This window comes from Neodothiora populina (genome assembly GCF_041146345.1).
Source record: "Neodothiora populina strain CPC 39397 chromosome Unknown canker_contig_5, whole genome shotgun sequence".
Classification (NCBI taxonomy): domain Eukaryota; kingdom Fungi; phylum Ascomycota; class Dothideomycetes; order Dothideales; family Dothioraceae; genus Neodothiora; species Neodothiora populina.
The window spans coordinates 1,037,940-1,057,590 of record NW_027191405.1 but is presented as its reverse complement, the minus strand read 5'-3'; the positions used below and the strand labels follow the sequence as shown (position 1 = coordinate 1,057,590).

The 19,651-nt window shown below is 52.5% G+C and overlaps 6 protein-coding genes across 8 annotated transcripts; 4 read left to right on the top strand and 2 right to left on the bottom strand.

Moving 5' to 3' along the window:
• Window positions 1-152: 152 nt before the first annotated feature.
• On the top strand, window positions 153-2,437 carry AAFC00_005340 (uncharacterized protein; the record flags this gene model as incomplete). The annotated part of the gene is made up of 2 exons (XM_069345112.1): window positions 153-333; window positions 402-2,437. 2 exons carry the CDS (start codon window positions 153-155, stop codon window positions 2,435-2,437), a joined length of 2,217 nt encoding a protein of 738 aa, XP_069202940.1.
• Window positions 2,438-3,280: 843 nt separating this feature from the next.
• On the top strand, window positions 3,281-4,504 carry AAFC00_005339 (uncharacterized protein; the record flags this gene model as incomplete). The annotated part of the gene is made up of 3 exons (XM_069345111.1): window positions 3,281-3,299; window positions 3,456-3,551; window positions 3,675-4,504. The coding sequence occupies 3 exons, from the start codon at window positions 3,281-3,283 to the stop codon at window positions 4,502-4,504; spliced, it is 945 nt and encodes a 314-aa protein (XP_069202939.1).
• A 105-nt stretch (window positions 4,505-4,609) lies between these two features.
• On the bottom strand, window positions 4,610-6,426 carry AAFC00_005338 (uncharacterized protein; the record flags this gene model as incomplete). Its single annotated transcript, XM_069345110.1, has 3 exons — window positions 4,610-4,787; window positions 4,839-6,210; window positions 6,267-6,426. The coding sequence occupies 3 exons, from the start codon at window positions 6,424-6,426 to the stop codon at window positions 4,610-4,612; spliced, it is 1,710 nt and encodes a 569-aa protein (XP_069202938.1).
• Window positions 6,427-6,952: 526 nt separating this feature from the next.
• On the top strand, window positions 6,953-9,535 carry AAFC00_005337 (uncharacterized protein; the record flags this gene model as incomplete). Its single annotated transcript, XM_069345109.1, has 3 exons — window positions 6,953-7,087; window positions 7,153-9,237; window positions 9,332-9,535. The coding sequence occupies 3 exons, from the start codon at window positions 6,953-6,955 to the stop codon at window positions 9,533-9,535; spliced, it is 2,424 nt and encodes an 807-aa protein (XP_069202937.1).
• An 869-nt stretch (window positions 9,536-10,404) lies between these two features.
• AAFC00_005336 (uncharacterized protein) lies at window positions 10,405-12,598 on the bottom strand (the record flags this gene model as incomplete). Of its 2 annotated transcripts, XM_069345107.1 has the most annotated exons (6): window positions 10,405-10,428; window positions 10,480-11,551; window positions 11,610-12,277; window positions 12,382-12,393; window positions 12,470-12,494; window positions 12,579-12,598. In XM_069345107.1, the coding sequence occupies 6 exons, from the start codon at window positions 12,596-12,598 to the stop codon at window positions 10,405-10,407; spliced, it is 1,821 nt and encodes a 606-aa protein (XP_069202935.1). The 2 variants fall into 2 exon arrangements, with proteins under 2 accessions (XP_069202935.1, XP_069202936.1); XM_069345108.1 differs by lacking the exon at window positions 12,382-12,393.
• A 1,273-nt stretch (window positions 12,599-13,871) lies between these two features.
• AAFC00_005335 (uncharacterized protein) lies at window positions 13,872-18,799 on the top strand (the record flags this gene model as incomplete). Of its 2 annotated transcripts, none has more annotated exons than XM_069348238.1 (7): window positions 13,872-14,258; window positions 14,316-14,342; window positions 14,395-14,488; window positions 14,544-14,867; window positions 14,933-14,970; window positions 15,036-18,628; window positions 18,682-18,799. In XM_069348238.1, 7 exons carry the CDS (start codon window positions 13,872-13,874, stop codon window positions 18,797-18,799), a joined length of 4,581 nt encoding a protein of 1,526 aa, XP_069202934.1. The 2 variants fall into 2 exon arrangements, with proteins under 2 accessions (XP_069202934.1, XP_069202933.1); XM_069345106.1 differs by having other exon boundaries at window positions 14,544-14,873.
• Window positions 18,800-19,651: the final 852 nt, after the last annotated feature.

Genomic DNA, 19,651 nt, shown 5'->3' with positions numbered 1-19,651 from the left:
CGAATCTGCAAGGACCCGGGGACGCTAATGACGTACTGATCCTCGGCATATATTGCACTGCAGCAGAGGATACTCTGATCTTTCGCTTCCGACATTAACTTTGTTTGTATTCCACCTTGCGAAGGCATGCGAAGAGTAGGAGAGGAGCAAACATGTTGGGTGCAAGTGCGATAGTGTCGCCTGTGCTATATTCTCTACTATGCGGTCAAGTCGCGGGTCTTCAGATTCCCCTGCGTTCTAGCGACAGCCAAAAGCCTTTGCATTTGGGAGGAGCTCAAGCTGTAATTGAGTCGTCGCTGCGAAAGCTGCATGGCCGCTTCCTACAGGTGACAGGCGAGTCGCACAGCACCCAGTACATTCGATGGATTTTGTGCAGAACCACTAACAATCAACAAATACAGATTTTCATCCTGATAGATTTTATGAAGCCTATTCGTCTACATCAGAAGACTCTGCGTGCCATAGAGGTTCTGGGCCTGCAGGCTATTATGGCGCCGAGACGTCTGAATGTGATTCTCCTTTCGCCTTGGTCAATGCGACATTCGATTGGATCAAGGCAGAGCTGAAAGATCAGATTGATTTTGTTGTCTGGACTGGCGACTCGGCACGACACGACAACGACGAAGAGCATCCGCGGAACACACAGCAGGTGGTAGGCCTGAACGAGTATCTAGTCGAGAGGGTCTATGATTGCTTTGGGAAACCAGACAACGATGATGATGAAGACCCTACCAACGACCTGGTAGTCCCTGTCGTTCCAACCTTTGGTAATAATGATATTTTACCGCACAACATCTTCGAAAAAGGTCCTAATCGTTGGACGAAACAATATCTTGGCATTTGGAAGCGTTTTATACCTGAGGAGCAGAGGCATCAGTTCGAACAGGGTGGTTGGTTCTCTGTTGAGGTGATCCCAAGACACCTGGCTGTCTTCTCCTTGAATTCCCTTTACTTCTTTAACTCCAACTCCGCAGTGGATGGCTGTGCTGCTAAATCGGAGCCCGGTTATCGTCAACTCGAGTGGCTGCGTATCCAACTTCAGTACATGCGTGACCGTGGCATGAAGGCCATCATCATTGGCCATGTACCGCCGGCGCGAACAGAGAACAAAAAGGCATGGGACGAGACATGTTGGCAGAAGTATGCGCTGTGGATGCGACAGTACAGGGATGTTGTCGTCGGCAGCATGTATGGCCACATGAACCTCGATCACTTCATGCTGCAAGATTTTAATGACATTGATGAAGACGTGTCCAACGGCTACGAGATGATCCGTAGCAAGGCAAGGAGCACTCCGGACGAGGAGGATGCGCCCGTGAAGGCGCAAGCTTCCGGGAACTATCTTGTCGATCTTAGAGAGGGATGGTCAAAATTACCTCATCCGCCATCAAAGAAGGAGGCACGAAGGAAAGCAATGGTGCAAGATAATTTAGATACAAGTGACGATGCCCGACCAGAGTGGGAGATTGAGGCCCTCATTGGTGGTGATATCAGCGAGTCCGATGCAGAGGCAGACATCGCAATGAGAAAGGGCAAGAAGAAGAAGAAGCCAGGGAATGGAAAGAAGCCCAATCGCGGGAAGGACTATCTGGAAGCGATTGGTGGAGCTTACGCAGAGCGCTTCAGCTTATCGTTTGCTGCACCCAGTGTCGTGCCCAACTACTTCCCAACGATTCGTGTATTCGAATACAACATCACTGGGTTGCAGACTCAAGGTTCAGATGCGTGGTCGAGTTTCTTCATTGCTGAAGACACACCAACAAGGGAAGCCTTGAACGAGATCGAGATCGAGGCTGCGGGCGACGTCGATATCGACATGAGGAAAAAGAAGCCTAAGAAGCCCAAGCGACAGCGCTTCACCGTGCCCAACCCGCCTTCGAGCTCCGCACCTCCAGGACCAGCATATTCTCCACAGGCTCTCTCGCTCACCAAATTCACCCAGTACTACGCCAACCTGACTCAAATCAACAATGACTTCAACGTCATAACTCAGGAACAGCTCGAGGAACAGAAATGGCGCGAGGGAAAGCACAAGGGCAAGAAGCCTCAAGACCGAGACGTCAAACCTCACCCGACGGAGTTCCACTACGACGTCTTGTATGACACACAGGAGGACAAGATCTACAATCTGACCGACCTGTCGATGCGCAGCGTCCTCGACTTGGCCCAAAGAATCGGCACAGTGGGGAAGAGCAAGAAGAAGGACATGCCGGATCTTGCAATCAATGAAGAAGGAGAAGAAGTCGAGACACCCGCAGAAAGCGAGGCAGAAGCCATTGATGCTTCAGGTAAGGATAAGAAAAAGAAGAAAAACAAGGGCAAGCACGGTAAGAAGAAGAAGCACACGAAACACAACAAGGCATGGCTGGCATTCGTGCGAAGAGCATTTGTCGCGACCATGGACGAAGACGAGATCGAGGAGGACTTTGGAGGCTGAGTTTGCATGTCTTCAAGTTTTGACTGGTGGATTTATAGTTTTTCCGGACCTCATGTCGACGGCGTTTTGATCTGAAATATATCATACATACCTTATACAACCTTGGTGTCTTTGCTGGGCCGTATGCTTCATTGCTGCAAGTAGAGATGAAAGTTCCATGTACTCAGGTTTCGCAAACAATTGTACCGCACGCACGCACATTGACTACCCATGCATAACCGATCATACTGATCGTTGCGTTGGCAAGAGCAGTGAAGAGACAGCAAAGTATGCCCATGACCGCATCTCGAATCACGAAACAAATCCACTCTATCATGCCACCTCAATCTACACATCCAGATGCGATACGATAGCTCACTGTAGCCACATAGACAAAAACGGCACTCACTGAAGATATCACCTCCCTCCATACTAATCCATTCCCACTTTTGTCCACGGCGAAAGGATCAATAGCAATCTTCCAAACATTACAGTACAACATGTGATCGATAGCAAAAGTGAGATGTTCGAAGTAAGGTGAGGTAATACAGTAAGGTAAGGCAAGAAGCTTAAACGCCAAAGTAGGTAGCCTCAGGTACCGTAAGCGATCATCGGTGACGTGATGCTTTGAGCCAGCCAGGCAACAACGGTGACTGCATGCACGCACCTAGGTACACCTATACTTACACCACTACAGTACTGCACTGCACTGCACTGCACTGCACAGAATCTTTCACTTGCTGCTGCATTGTATCACATACATTGTTCTACGTCTGCCGCGTATACTGATTGTCCTGTGGAACACACCGAAGACACGTCCCTATAGAACTGCTTCAGGCGGGGTGGTTATTAAGTTACGACAAGATGAGTTGGATGGACTCATGTGAGAACCCCCTCCCCCTCTCCTCTTTGCCTCATCGCCCTCCTCTGTACGTTGAATCAGAAACAAACACTACTGTGCACATTCATATCATACTATCTTGCCGTCGTCTAGAACAAGAAGCGGAGTCTCTGATTGGCTTTACTAAACATAAGACAGGTTCACGGCCCAGGAAATCGGCCGCGACTCCACCGCCGTATTATCTCACGCAAGGCACTGAAGCGCGGTATTGTCATTCATGCGGAAGGACGATCGGTATGTTTCTCTGAAAGCTGAACTTGTAGTTTTGGTGCTTTATATGATTAGATATTATATGTGAGATATGAGGGAGATGATATCTATGCCTATGGGGGTTTTTTTGACGTTTCTCGTCTCTAGGATCTCGGAAAAAGTCGACGTCGACCGAAGTGAAATACTGCTCGGACAGATGTAAACGCCACAAGCTCAGGCCTGTAGACCGACAGATCGAAGCTGCCTTTGCGGCTCTGCTCGACGGTCGTGAGGCTCTGGGTGTACAAGTTGACAACATCGAGTCTGACGAGGCGGCGGCGGCATCGGCAGCGGCGGGTGCTAAGCGAGAGGTGCGTAAAGTCGCCAAAGGCAAGAAAGTAAAGGGTGATCCTAGGATATTGGTTCCCTGCAGTGAAGTTGAAGAACTCATCTTTGGCTCAAACGCCGATCCCGAGAAGGTATTTGGCCGGAAGAAGAATCGCGCGAGACGGGGCGTTCCTGATGATGAGGTATGGAAGAGCGTAGATATGGAGGGGAGTAGTGGCGGCTCAGATACCGACCTAGGATCAACTCATTCAGAGGATCAAGCCTCCATGTCGGCAGTACCTGAGGCTGAGGAAGGCCCTGACGGTGGCATACCGCTGTGCGTCAGACCTGCGCAGTCAAAGTCTTTGGTCAATGGAAGTATTGGCGGAGAAAAGGGTTGGGCAGAGCGCATCGAGGAAACTCCGGAGATGATCCTGAAACGCAGGGAAGGGCAGAAGAAGGCGGATCAGAGAGAGATGGTCCGCTGCGCGGCGAGGCGGGCAGTTGTCTTCGGGCTGCGACAGGAGCATAAAGAGGAGAAGCGAGAGAAAGGTGGCAAGGCAGCCACTTCAGATGACGGACTAAGACTCTGCGAAGCTGTCATGAACGGAGCTGTAGTGGAACCGAGTTTTGCAAAGGGCGATTGGGCGATACGTTGGAGAGCTGACTAGCCGTTTGACATGTCACACTTGGACACCCAGAAATATAAGCTTGAAGCCGGCTTGTCCGACATGTACAGTACGCTTATGACCGAGAACATCGATCGATCAGTCGAGTCATATCTGTAACATATCTTTACCAGAATCCAACACTTCGATTTCTGGAAGATCTGTGACTTCGATTGTCTCTTTTGTTTCAAGATCGATGATGTGCAGTGCCGCGAGGCTCACAAACCCTGGCGAGAGTGCAAGGAACTCTAGCTGAACATTGTGGCATGTCCCAGGAGGTAGTGGTCTAATCCACGGATCAGATCCAGAAGCAAGAAAGAGAAGTGGCTTTACTCACCCAATGCGGACATCTGCATTCAAACATATCACCTCCGCTCCATCGTTCTGGCGCCTGTTATGCTGGTAAAACAGACTCTTACTCTGCACAACGGCCTCGGCAGTTTCATGACGCCAAGTAGATATATTAGAATCCGCGGTGAAGGGTCGAGGCCCGTACGTGGATGACTGAAGACTTTTGGCTGGATGTGGTACGGCGATGATGGCCAAGCGCTTCCTGCGCATGCTGCGATTGACGATGAATATATCGAGAAAGAAAGTCTCGCCATTGCGCACATTCGGGGGACCGCTGAAGGAGAAGGTCACACCAAGATCGGAGCCTAGCGTACTCTGAGGTCTACCAGTCATGCTCAGATGCTTTCCAAGTGGTCGGGATGCTACCATATCTTGCGACATGCGCGAAGAAGAGCTGCCCGGACGCTGCCAGTGATTCAATCTTTTTCCGACGAAAGGATCAATAGTGCCTCTCCACTGACCCTTCAAACGTGGATTGCAAGACCCAGTCAGTCGGGCAATTGCCACAACGTCGATGTCGAGCGCATGGTCGGCGTAGTTGGCCGTGGCCCACTCATCATCTTCCAGTAGTTTGTACATCAGCGAGCTTCGATCGCCGGGGTACAGAACAAGTGATGATTGCAAACTCTCGGTCAAACATTCTGCACTCAGGTGACTTGCTTTGACTTTGACACTCTGGATTTCAACGCTGCAGTCCACGTATCTTGTGAGTTCAAGATCTAGGGTTGCCACGGGCTCAGACATGGGCGTTGATGCCGTGGACGCGACTCGCATCATCAACATGGGAGTGATTGGAATGAGTTTCGAGGAGATGCGCAGGGGCCGAGCATCGACATTAGTCAAGGAGGCGCGCGGTGCAACTTTAGTCAGTCGAGAGGCGGGGAGACTAAGTGCTTCTCCAGGGCTAGTGATTGATCCCAAGGACAGAGCTAGACTTCCGAGTAGGTTTTCCGTATCTGGCAGACCGCTCATGAGGTACTCCGACTCCATTGGGGTCGAGTCGTTAGACTTGGCCGCAGGGTGTAGAGCGACAGAAGCGTTGAAATGCACCGCTGGCTTGTGAAGCTTTGCAGGAGGATACTTGAGGTAGAGCTCCGCCTTGAATACAGCGTAATATTCAGGAGAGTCCTCAGAATCTGATTTGCCTCGAACGGCATCATCTCCAATGAGAGCTGCAGAGTCCAATAAGGCCCTCAGCGGCTTCTCCGCGACCTCGTTGCCTCCATGATGGGCACGTGGTGGAGGGGCTGCGGAAGTTGCATTCGCTGTAACGCTTACTTCAGTGCGAGATAGAATGTCCTCGAATACATCGGAGTCGATGTTTCCACGGAGAATAACATGTACGGGGAGCAATTCCTCTGTTGCGGTCAGTCGTTGAGCAATTTGTTTAGTTGCGGTCGCCCAAGATTGATACCAAAGAAGAGCGTGTCACGTGGCGTTACCAGAGCATTTGGCCCTTTGGACACGTGGGATGCGACATTGAAATCGTCTTGGGCGAGGATCAGGAGCTCAAGACGTAAGTCGTCTGGAAATGTCAGTGCAGGTTGCTGCACGCTGGCTGCGAGAGATGGCATATATGCGGTGTTGAGGTGTATTGGTATACTATCGTGAGGGTTGTAGCATGTCTTCTACGACACAAATACTTGGGGTATCAGTGCAATCCACGAGGGTGTTGAGTTGCACCAATTACAGTATATCGTCTACTGGTCGTGACAAAGGTCAATTGAAAGGCGAGATATATTTGATACAGAAGTGTAGTCGGTGTTTCTGATTCAGGTACTGCATGTGTACAGCACGGGACAATGCAGCGAGAGGGGGACCCTGTTCATTGCTATAAGGTCAATTCCGAAAAGGTATACGGCCCCAGTAATCATCCGAGCGGACGGGATGTGGTCCGTGATTACGGCAACCTTACCTGAATAGGCCTTAGAGGTATAGGCCTGAGAGGTAATTATGGCAATAATCATTTTGGTGAAGTGTTCCTTGACATCAATGAACGTTACAGTGAATGAGCAGTACAGAGCAGTAATCTTTTGATACTGTTTCTTGTATTATCCCAAACGTCTACTCGTGACATATCGCACCAATACTGCGATCACGATGAACGGTCTACCGCCGATGCCTCCTGTGTGGCAGACACTGACCGATCCCAAGACCAACAAGCCATACTACTACAATCCTCAGACAAAAGTCACCACCTACATCGTCCCTGACGATCTACTGACTCCAGCACAAGTGAGTGTTCCGAATCAAACAGTGCTGTCTGCTCTGCATCGGCTGACCATATGTGTCCGACATAGCGCGCTACAGGATGGGCGCAAACAACGGCGGACGGAGGAAGGGTCTACTACTTCCTCAAGGACGACAAGACCAAGACCTCGTGGACTCCACCTGACGGATGGGAAGCAGCGCCCGTCGCAGCACCTCCCCAAGACGGTTTCGTCTCATCCAGTTTCCAGCTGCAGCCAGCCTCGCGCGACCACCGGGACCAGCGAGACCAGCGAGACCAGCGAGACCAGCGCGATTCGCGTGACCAGAGACCTCCCCGAGACGGAAGACCTTTCTACGACCGCCGCGACGATGGTGGTGGATTCCGTGGTCCCATGGCCGTAGTCGCCAGCGGGCCCGAGTACGGCAGTCTGGCAGAGGCAGAGGCCGCCTTCACCAAGCTCTTGCGCAAGGCTGGTGTCCAGCCCGGATGGTCCTGGGAGAGAGCGATGCGCGCGACCATTCAAGACCCGCAATACCGCGCCATCAAAGAGCCCAATGACAGGAAGGCCGCCTTCGAGAAGTACCTCGAAGATGTCGTCAAGGAAGACGTGGAAAAAGAGAAGGAACGGATCAAGAAGCTGCGCGCAGACTTCCGTGCTATGCTGGCCACCCACCCCGAGATCAAGCACTACACCCGCTGGAGAACCGCTCGTCCTGTTCTGGAAGGCGAGGCCATCTTCCGCTCCACGGAGAACGAGGCGGAGAAGAAGCGCCTGTTGGACGAGTACATTCTGGATCTGAAGAAAGATGCAGAGCAGAAGCGTCAAAAGGACTACGATGCCGCCGTCTCTGGCGTCGCTGACCTCCTCAAATCTCTCAACTTGACAGCAAAGTCACAGTGGCTCGAGACACGCGAGCAATTACAGAGCCTGCCTGAATTCCAGAGTGACGACAAATACAAGCAGCTGCCACCCTCGGAGCCTCTGCATCAATTCGACAAGTACATGCGAAGACTATGGAACGACGCTCACCACGAGAAGCAGCACAAGGCTCAGATCAAGGCCAGAGAGCAGCGCAAGGCAAGAGAGAACTTTGTCGCGCTATTGAGGGAACTCCGTGAAGACTGCAAAATCACACCCAGCACCATGTGGAAGGAAGTCTATGCCCTGGTCGAGGGCGATGCACGATACACTGCTCTTCTCGACAACCTCGGTCACAAAGACCGCGTGGCGGACGGATCAACGCCTCAAGATCTCTTCTTCGATATGCTCGAGGACTTCGACCGAGAAGTGCACGACATCCGCATCCACATCGAGAGTCTGCTCAAGGACCTGCATTTCCGCGTCGAGCCATCCACAAGCCTCGAAGAATACCTGGACCCCGTCATGTCAGACCGACGCGCAAGATCCTTCCCCAAGCCGCTCCTCGAGGAAGTCTTCCGACGCCTGCACAAGAGCGCCCTCGAGCGCGAAGAAGACATGGAACGCGACGCCAAGCGCCAACAGCGCAAAGCTATCGACGCGCTGCGCTCACGAATCAAGCATCTCGAGCCCCCCGTCGCAATCGGGGACACATGGGAAGAGGTACGACCTCGCGTCGAGCGCTACGAAGAATTCAGTCTAGTGAGCAGCGACGAGGACCGCGCGCTCGCCTTCGACAAGCACATGAACCGGCTCAAAGAAGACGCCGCCGAGCGCGAACGCATGCGCCGCCACGACCGCGAGCGCGAACGAGCCCGAGAAGACCGGCACGCCTCGCGTCGCGACCGAGACCGCCGGCGCGGAGGTGGCAGCCGCAGCCCGAACCGCGACAACAGCGATCCCTACGAGGCAGACCGCCGCCGAGCCGCCACGGAGCGCGAGCGACAATATCGCCCGTCATCCAGCGTCGGGGGCCTCTCGCCTCCGCCTCGCGAGCGCAGACTGCGCGGCGACGACCGATACGAGCGGGACGACAGGCGAGAGCGCCAGGTCAGTCTCAGCGTCTACGACCGCGAGCGACGAGAGCGCGAGGCGGAGCGCGAGCGCTCGTACATCAGTCGTGCCGACCCACGCGCTAAAGCCAGCGAGCTCGACTACGGAGACAGCAGCGACGCGCCGAGCAGACCGGAGAGTCTTTCGGGCAAGAGAGGCTCCGGCGGTGGCGCGGAGCAGGACTCGAGGAGACAGGCGAAGGTCCGTTGTTCTTTTTCTCCTTTTCCTCCCCCTTTTCCCCATCTCTACAGCTAAACCTAGCGACGTTTGATCTTTGACTAACGGAAAAAATCAGAGACCCCGCCTCGACCGCGGCGAGCGCACATCCTCTCGTAACGACGGCTCCGTCACCCCAGCACAACAGTCAAACCCCTCCGCCGCCGGCGCAGCAGCAGCAGATCCCTCCTCCGCCGCAGCCGCAGCCGCCGCTGCAGCCGCTCATCAAGAGGAAGTCGCGCTGCAGTCGGGCAGTGAGGAAGGTGAGATTGAAGAAGTTTAGGAAGAGCCGACGAACAAAGAAAGGAAGAAAGAAAGAAAGAAAGAAAGAAAGAAAGAAAGAAAGAAAGGAAACGACAGGTCGCTTTTCTCGCTTGCAGGCTGAAAAGCGTCTGGTTGGAGAGGTGTGTTGATCTCAATTTCGAGACTTGCGCGACCACGGTGCGTCTTCTTCCTTTGATGTCACAGTAGTAGCTCGTGGTCATGATGATTCTACCCCCCTTATTCGTGGCAAAGCTCGGGCTCGAGATTTGATCGTTGGTCGTTGTTCGTGCAGGAAGGTGCGTATTCAATACCTGAAACCTCAAGCAAGAGTCAAAAAGTGCCTGCCTTCCTCAACACTTCATACTTCACTGTCTGATACTAGAACAAACGCTCTTATAGCAGAGGATATATCACGGAGAGGAGCCTCGAGCGGAATAAAAAAAGCAAAATCTCTCGTTTTCAGTAAACCTAACTTTTTGGAAGAACCGCGTCTTGCTTCATATCTGCTATCTGACCTGCCCACCACGTGTGTATACCTCTGGACGTGAACATCAAACCATACAGTCATCCCTGCGTGAGTTGTCGGGTCGTGTCGCGTCACTGATGCGTTTGCATCCGCTATATTGTGACCTCATTATTGTGATGTCGACCAAGCACTTCTTCACCGCGGCGCTGTTGGTTTGATGCGCCTCTAACGGCAGTCCTGCTCGTTTTCTTCGTCGTCATCGTCGTCGCCGCCTTCGGCATCAGGTCCTACGACTTTATCCGACCAATACCCACAACGTCCACGACGGCGGGATCGGCGACGACGGCGGTGGGAGGTCGTGCGCTTTGCATTGATGCTCGAGCTGTCGCTGGCTCGGGGTTGAGAATGGCGTGGGACGCCTTTCAGGAGTCATCCTCCAGGAAGAACTGAATGCACGAGTTAGTGGTCGCCAAATCATCAAAGCCGAAAAGACTTACGTAGTTTCCAGCAGACTTCTGTTCCTGGTCGAGTTGGGAGTCGTTCTTGTTGATACGAGGACGGTAAGAGTTGGGGTCGCGTCTGAAGGTGACATCAAGGTTCTTCAAGAATTTGTTGCATCCAGTCAACAAAGACTCGGGCGTGTTGGCGCGAGAGTTGACGGATGGTTGACCGTCAAAGACAATGACTCTGTCGGCAAGATAAGTGGCCATGATGAAATCGTGCTCGACGATAAAGGCAGTCTTCTTCGAGTGCATGATGAAGCGCTTGATGACACGAGCGGCGACGATGCGCTGCTCGGAGTCGAGGTAGGCGGAAGGCTCGTCAATTAGGTAGATGTCGGCAGGGATACCTAGTGCGAGGACAATGGCGACACGCTGCAATTCACCACCGGACAGGTTCTGGACTTCCTGATCGATGAAATCGTCCATCTTCAGAGGCTTGTAAACGTCGGTCTGGAACTGAGGGTTCAGGAAAGAAGCCTTGATCTTCTTGAAGAAGAGCTGGCGGACGGTACCGGTGAACTTGGGGGTGATCTTCTGGGGCTTCATGCTGATGTTCATAGGAGGAATGCGCGTGGTTCCGTCAGGCTGCAGGGCACCAGCCAGCATCTTACAGAAGGTGGTTTTTCCGGTACCGTTCTCTCCCATCATGACAAGGATCTCAGAGTCGGTGAACTCACCGGTCTCGATGTCAAGGTGGAAACCGGCCAATGTCTTGGACATCGAGGGGTAGCTGTATGCACGCTGCTTATCGACCATGAAATCATCCGTGGCCTCTCCGATGCGGAACTGAAGAGATTCCTCTCTGAATCGCAAGTTCTCACTGGGGATGTGACCATCAAGGAAGATGTTGATACCTTCACGAACGGAGTAGGGGTGAGTCACGACACCGTAGACGGCGGGCTTTCCGTACAACAAGCAGATGAAGTCAGAGAGGTAGTCGAGAATAGACAAATCGTGCTCGACGACAATGACGTAGCGGTCAGGACCAAGGAGACTGCGAATCAGACGACCAGCGGCGAGACGCTGCTTGACATCGAGGAAAGATGACGGCTCGTCGAACATGTACCTGAGAAAAGGAGATGAGCAAAGGAGACGGATGAACATGGTTTTGAAAATCGACTCACACATCAGCCTTCTGGACACAGACGATAGCAATCGCAAAACGTTGCAATTCACCACCGGAAAGGAGGTCGATGTCACGGTCAATGACCTGGTTGAGTTCCAGGACGTCGAGGATCTCCTGGAGTCTCTCTGGCTCGACCTGGGAACGCTGCTTCAAAAGAAAGCCAACGCTACGCTTTGTGCCCTTGACGGCGCGGGGGATCTGGTCGACGTATTGGGGCTTGACGACAGCCTTGAGGTCATCTTCGAGAACCTTGGTGAAGTAGTTTTGCAGTTCAGAACCACGGAAGTACTTGAGGATCTCCTCCCAGTCGGGAGGGTTGTCGTAGCGGCCGAGGTTGGGCTTCAGCTTTCCACTGAGAATCTTGAGCGCAGTACTCTTTCCGATACCGTTGGTACCGACAAGACCTAGGACCTGGCCAGGCCTGGGCATGGGTAGCCTGTGGAGCTTGAAGCTGTTGGCCGAGTATCGGTGGGTGACTTGTGACTCAAGGTTGGTGGGCAAGTTGATGATGCTGATGGCGTCGAAGGGGCATTTCTTTGGGCAAATACCACAACCAATGCAGAGGCGCTCGGAGATGAAGGCAATCTTGGATTCGGGGGTGACCTCGATACAGAGCTTGCCTGTCCTCACGACGGGACAGGACTTTTTGCACTCTTGTCTGCATTTCTACGCGCCAAGTCAGATGAGGATGATGTCCGAGGTGAGGGTAGCGGAGGGATAATTTGGCCAAGTGAGATGAGACTCGCGGTAGGGAGTGCATCTCAACATACCTTGGGTTTGCACTATTGAGTAAAGTGTCAGCAGGCGCTTGTCAATGTTTTGTCAAGGCAGGTGCGAAGCCCGCATGGTAAAACTCACCTTATCAGTGTTGATAATGGCAATACTGTGATATATTGCATCAGCGTATGCTGTTTATTGAATTTTCATATTTGCGCGACGGCATGTGTGTCTGTGGACGTCAACGTACCGAGTCAACTTGTCCGACATGTTCGCGGGTGTGCCTGGCTGATGTCGACAGAGGGTTGAGAGTGAGCAAGTCTGTCGAGACGGCAGTGTCGTGATGCCTGTGGAAAAATTATGGGAAGGCGCAGACTGCGGTTTGCGGCAGTGGGAAGGCGAGCGGAGGCGGTGTCGTGTCCTGAGAAAAAAGAAAGGCAAGCAAACAGGCCCACTACAAAACACCAGGGAGGTGGGTGATTGTATGCTAAGTATAAGGGTAAATTATAGGAAGGGACGGTAGGTAAGCAAAAGCAAGGTACAGATTACTCCTGGCTTGACTGGACTGACTGCTGGCTGCATGGTGGGCAGTTCGGGCCACAAATCCCGCCATTACTGCCCTAAAATGCAAAAAGTGGCAGCCCACAGTGGAGGGGCAGATATCTTTTGCTTGTGTGCCTCACAGCTTCTGCACCTGCTTACCGCAAAACTTTGACACTCGGTCATTGGCTGCTGTCTCGCTGCTGCTTCTGCTGCATTGGCAATTGGCAATTGGCGACAGCCCTGCGGCATGGCCATGGCTCGTGCTGCAAAGTCTTGGCTTGTCCGGTCTTGGCTTGGCAATTCACGCTTGTGCTTGTGCTTCGCTCACTTCACGGCAGGCAGGTAGGGTGCACGTCTTCTGCTGCTGCTGGTAGACAGACACAGGCCCGCGAGATCCAGAAGAGTGACAGCCTTCCTCCACCTTCTCTCCCGATTATCATCACCCACCCACTCCCCCCCAAACACCACATTAATTACTTTGATACTCACATTCCTTGTCTTCCAGTGCATCACACAGTGCTGGGACATGGCAAGTAGATGCCTCTCCTTTCTTAATCGCGTGTGACAAACCGCTCTCGCACGCTCTTGGCGTCTTTTCTGTCGCGCTCAACTGGTCTATTGTCGACTTGATATTGACCTCTTTCATTGTCCAAAGTCACGGTAGCTCTTTCGGAGTAAGATTTTCTGCTCTTTCTGTCTCTGCTGTTTCCTCTATTACTCTTTCAGACCCCTCTGCTGCGTCTTTTCACATCGTCTAAGCCTCCATCACTTTCATCACTCCCGCATGCAATATATCTATTCCATCTTCCATATGGTCCTGCTCGTCTTCTGAGCAACTTGTTTTATACTTCTCTGGGGGATCCGAGTCGCCAGACTGCCGCGACCACTCTCTGAAGATTTCGCTCTGCCAGACTCACCGCGTCTTGAGATATCACGCTGACCATCGCTTCCATATAGCTGTCTATACGCGAGATCACACTCTCTACTTTGCGATTTCATTATGGATCTTGAAGATCCTTCCCTTCCACCTACGGAAACACCCCACCCAATCGCGGCCGCACAACCTTCGCGTAGCGACAGCGAACTCTCGGACGTCAATGATGTCCTCCCGTCCAATCTACCATCGACAGACCTGCAGCAGGAGGAGGTCCTTGCGAACGAGGACATGCAGGATATGGTCACTTCGCAGTCAGAAGGCGAGGAAGACGCCGCCGGTTCCGAAGACGCCGAATACGCTGCCGAATCGCCTCCTTCTCCCCAGAGCAACGGGTCTCGTCGAAACAGCTTGTCATCAGAAACCTCATCACAACCCAGGAAGCGCAAGGTCGATGTAGATGACGACAAATACATGCAACAGAACCCTGAGCTATACGGGCTCCGTCGTAGCGTACGTCTCAACTTCCACCGCTCTTTCAATTCTTTCGTGAATCTAATTCTTCTGTAGGGACGCGCTCGCCCATCGCGCCGAGTGGTGTGTATTCTAGCCCCTGAAACCAGTAGTGGTGCTGTGACTGATTATGTAGATCGATAGCTCTGAAGACGACGATGAGTCGGGCTCTGATGTGAACACTGCCAGAGCCCGCAAGAGGATGAGGCCAGCTGCGTCTGCGCGCCCAGGTAGCCTTTTCCACCTCATCGGCCATCTGTCTGATCTCCGCTGATCCTTTCTTAGCCTCCACTCGACCATCCTCCACTCGCCAGCCTACCGCTTCCAATTCCGACTCGGACTCTGATACCTATGGAGGAGCTCGTGGCCGCGACTTCGCAAAGAAGCATCGCCGTAGACTGCAAGGCGCATCATCACGGGGGACCCCTACCACGAGCGAGGTCCGCTTCTCTACCAGGAGAGCTGCCAAAGTCACCACATACAACGAGGATGACGGGGACGACTTCGAAGAGGAAGATGACTCTGAGAACCTCACGCCTAACTACTGGGCCAGCGCCGAGAATGATGCTCCCGCGATTGACATCGTTCTCAATCACCGACTGATTGAGGGTAAAGGCAAGTCCCCATCATGGTCTGGAAATGTTGGCTGCATGAACATACTGACTTTGTCGTAGACACAAAACATCCCGATAAGCACGACTACGAGTTCTTTGTATGTCTTCACATCCAAAGCCTTCTCCTTGCACACTCACCATTGGCATTCTAACAGTACCGCAGATCAAATGGCAAGGCCAAGCACACTACCATGCCACCTGGGAGCCTTGGACGGCGCTCACCTCGTACCGTGGCTATCGCCGTCTCGAGAACTATTACCGCAAGATTGTCCAGGAAGAGCAGGCTCTCCTCCAGGATCCTGACGTGGCACCCGAAGAGCGCGAGAAGTGGATCCTGGATCGGGAGACATACCTTGATGCTCTCGCCGATTATATGAAGGTCGAGAAAGTCATCGGCTCAAGAGAAGGGGACGATGATACCGAATACTACGTCAAATGGCGCGCTCTGCCATACGACTGTTGCACCTGGGAGAGTGGCACTCTCGTCAGTGAACTGGCTCAGGGCGAGATTGACCGATACCTAGACCGCTCATCGAAGTTGCCTTATTCCGACAAGCGTGAATCCAACCCGGCCACTCGCTCTCCCTACAAACCTTTTCGCAACCAGCCCGACTACATCGAGCACGGCACACTCAGAGACTTCCAGATTGCTGGAGTCAATTTCCTCGCGCACAACTGGTGCAAGGGCAACAACGTCATCCTGGCTGACGAGATGGGATTGGGCAAGACTGTCCAATCGGTGTCCTTCATGAGTTGGCTCAAGCATGATCGTGGTCAAGAGGGACCTTTCATAGTGGTTGTCCCTCTCTCTACTATGCCTGCCTGGGCTGAGACATTCAATCATTGGACGCCAGATATCAACTATGTCGTCTACAACGGCAATGAAGCCTCTCGTAAGATCATTCGAGATTGGGAGCTATTGGTGGATAACAACCCCAAGAAGGTCAAGTTCAACGTCATGTTGACCACCTACGAATACATTCTACTTGACTCAACATTTCTATCCCAGATCAAATGGCAGTTCATGGCCGTTGATGAAGCACATAGACTGAAGAACCGTGAATCTCAGCTCTACGTTAAGCTTATGGACTTTGGTGCTCCGTGTCGCTTGCTTATCACTGGCACACCTCTACAGAATGAGCTGAAGGAGCTCTCTGCCCTCATGGATTTCCTCATGCCTGGAGTGATCGACATCGACGATGACATTCCTATAGATGATTCAGATGCCACAAGAAAAGCACTGAAGGAGCTCATGACCGCTATCTCACCTTACATGATCCGTCGCGTCAAGGAGAACGTTACCAGCGATCTTCCTGGCAAGACCGAAAAGATCATTCGCGTTGAGTTGTCTGACGTCCAGCTCGAATATTACAAGAACATCCTCACCCGCAACTATGCCGCCCTCAACTCTGGCACAAAAGGCGGTCAGAAGCAGTCGCTTCTTAATATCATGATGGAACTCAAGAAAGCCAGCAACCATCCTTTCATGTTTCCTAACGCCGAGGATCGCATCTTGGCTGGCAGCACAAGTCGAGAAGATCAGCTCAAAGCTATTGTCACTAGCAGCGGCAAGATGATGTTGCTCGATCAACTCCTCATCAAGATGAAAAGAGATGGCCACCGTGTCCTCATCTTCAGCCAGATGGTCAAGATGTTGGATATCATAGGCGACTATCTTCACTTGCGCGGACACCAGTATCAGAGACTTGATGGTACGATTGCTTCTGGGCCTAGACGTCAAGCCATCGAGCACTTCAACGCCCCTGACAGCAAGGACTTCTGTTTCATCTTGTCCACCCGTGCTGGAGGTCTCGGCATCAATCTTATGACAGCAGACACCGTCATCCTGTTCGATTCCGATTGGAACCCCCAGGCTGATCTCCAAGCCATGGCTCGCGCCCATCGCATTGGACAGAAGAATCCTGTCAGTATCTACCGTCTCGTCTCGAAAGACACTGTGGAAGAAGAAGTCTTGGAGCGTGCCCGCAATAAGCTGATCCTCGAGCACATCACCATCCACCAAGCCATCACCGAGAAGGAAGCCAACATGCTCAAGGCAAGTCTCGATGCCGCAGGTGTTGGCACCAATGAGCCAGTCTCCTCAGATGACATTTCTCGCATACTCAGACGTCGCGGGCAGAAGATGTTTGAGCAGTCCGGGAACCAGAAGAAGCTTGAAGAGCTGGACATTGACGCCGTTCTTGAGAATGCCGAAATTCACAATACAGAGCAAGGTGCTGGCATCACTGCCACTGGTGGCGCAGATTTCCTGAAGAGTTTTGAATATACAGATGTTAAACTTGATCTCGAGTGGGATGAAATCATACCCAAAGACGAGCTCGACAAGATCAAGGCCGAAGAACAGCGCAAGGAGAACGAGAGCTACCTTGAGGAAGTCATCGAGCAAAATCAGCCCCGGAAACGTAAGGCGCCCAACGAAGACTCCCGCGAGCAGAGGGCTGCTAAAAAGCGAGCCCGCGATCTTGCGGCTGAAGCTGCGGCAGACATTGACTCTGATGTCGAGTCGAACACCGATCGTGACCCAAAGCGACCATTGAATGAGAAGGAAGTCAGAAACTTGATCCGTGCTCACGAGAAGTTCGGTTCCATCGATGACCGACGAGAAGAATTGGTCAAAGAAGCCAGACTTATCGGCAGAGACATCGACATCCTCAAAGCAACTCTCGACGAAGTCGTGTCGACCAGTCAGCGTCTACTACAAGAGGAGATCGACCGCGTTCATGCTCTCGAGCGCGAATCAAATAAGCCCATCACTAAGAAAGACAAGAAGGCTGTGTTGTTCGACTTCAAAGGTGTCAAGCGATTGAATGCCGAGACCTTGACCGAACGACCCATCGAGATGCGTATGCTCAAGGAGGTGACCGAGTCCATCGGTGACTGGCGCAACTTCCGCATTCCTGAAGCCTCAAAACCTGCTCACTACTCCTGTCCCTGGGGCGCACGAGAAGATGGCATGCTCTGCGTAGGCATTGCGAGACACGGCTACGGCGCTTGGGTGGCGATCCGTGATGACACTGAGCTCGGAATGGGAGACAAGTTCTTCCTCGAAGAGCATAGAGTCGGGGTCAAAGAGGAACGCACCAAGGGCGATGAAAAGAATGCAAAGTCACCTGGCGCAGTGCACTTGGTCCGGCGTGCGAACTACCTGCTCAGCGTACTCAAGGACAAGACCAGCAATGGAACCAACATGGCCGCTAAGAGGGCTCTGGAGAACCACCATCGCAACAACAAGAAGCACCTGGCGAGCAAGGGCCGCCACGACCGCCGAGGTAGTGTCTCGGCAAGTCCAGCTCCTGGAGCATCACGCAAGCTGCAGCGCGAAGACTCCAACAGGCACAAAAGCGAGCACCGCAACTCTATCGACCGGCGCTTTCCTAACTCTGGCGTCCATAAAGGATCGCCTGCCCATTCGCATCGCAGATCCACTGGTGATCGCGAGGACAGACCGCGTCACCGAGAGTCAGACGCACGCAACAAACCACACCGGCTGGCGAACTCGCCACGAGCAGCGCCCACGAACGGTACAAGTAAGCACACATCGCACACTGAGGATCCCATGCGTAAGCTTGTTGAGCCAATCCGAGACTGTCTCATACGCGTCAAGAAAGCTACCAAGACCCATGTGCCCGACGACAAGGATCGTGCAAATATCCTTAAAGATTCTCTGCAGACGGCGGGCAAGTTCTTCGAGACTCAGGGCAAGCGCGAGGGCGGTGCCGTCGAGGAGAAGCTCTGGTATGTCACCAATGAAATGACTTTTGTCGAAAGTGTTGCTAACATACGAGTAGGAATTACTTGTCTGAGAACTACTGGCCTCAAAACAAAAGCGCTGACAAGCGAACGACAGGATCGAAGCTCAAGTCACTGTTCCAGAAGATTGCAGCGAAGAACGCAGGTGCTGCGTGAAAAGAAAGTAAGATGTAAATGACAAAAACATGCGAAGGAAGGTCGTGGACTGGCGGTCCTCTGGTGAGATGTAAGCACGATTGTCGAAAAGGACATAGAGTTGCACATTCAGTAGGTGTTTCTACGACATGGAAGCGATGTTATTAAAATCACGTGCCTGTCTTAAGCGGCAGAGTGCAAGCAAGGCGTTCAAATCAGGTTGGTGCATATCAGCGAGAATGAGTTGCATTACGAAAAGCAGTGTTGTACAGGGTGTAGGGGTTGTGTGTTCCTTCCAGCTCATTGTTGAGACAAAAGCATAGCCTTGACTTCCAGAGTCGCAATGCAATGTCTTTGAGACATTGAGAGGTGAAGGCGCGAGGCCAGCAGCTGGCGCTGAGAGATGCAGAGTGGATAACTACCAAAATAAAACACTATAGAAAGTGAACAAGCCAGGATCTTTCACTGCTACTACTAATTACACCATCATCACAAATAACGCAATGAAAGATAAGTGATCAAGCGAGATGAACGTGTGTAAATCGTGTGTGAAATGCACTCATGATCGGCTCTCGGGAAGTTGAAATCTGGGGGTGGGAGATGGAGGCCGAGACTGCGCCACGCGCACGTTGTGTGTGACTGTCGCAACATCCGAAGGCTACCTAAGGCACAGTACCCTACTGAGGCTACCTTAGTGAGGCCACAGAATCACTTTCCGTCTGTCGGTTTTTATGCCGCATCACTTGACCCGGGCATTTCAACCTTTCTTCTTTGTTCTACCCTTTCGTTCCCCTTCATTACTCTGAATATTCATCGCGCAGGTCGCGAAGGTTTGCTGTCGCCACGAATACGAGTAGAGCGAGCGCGCCCGAA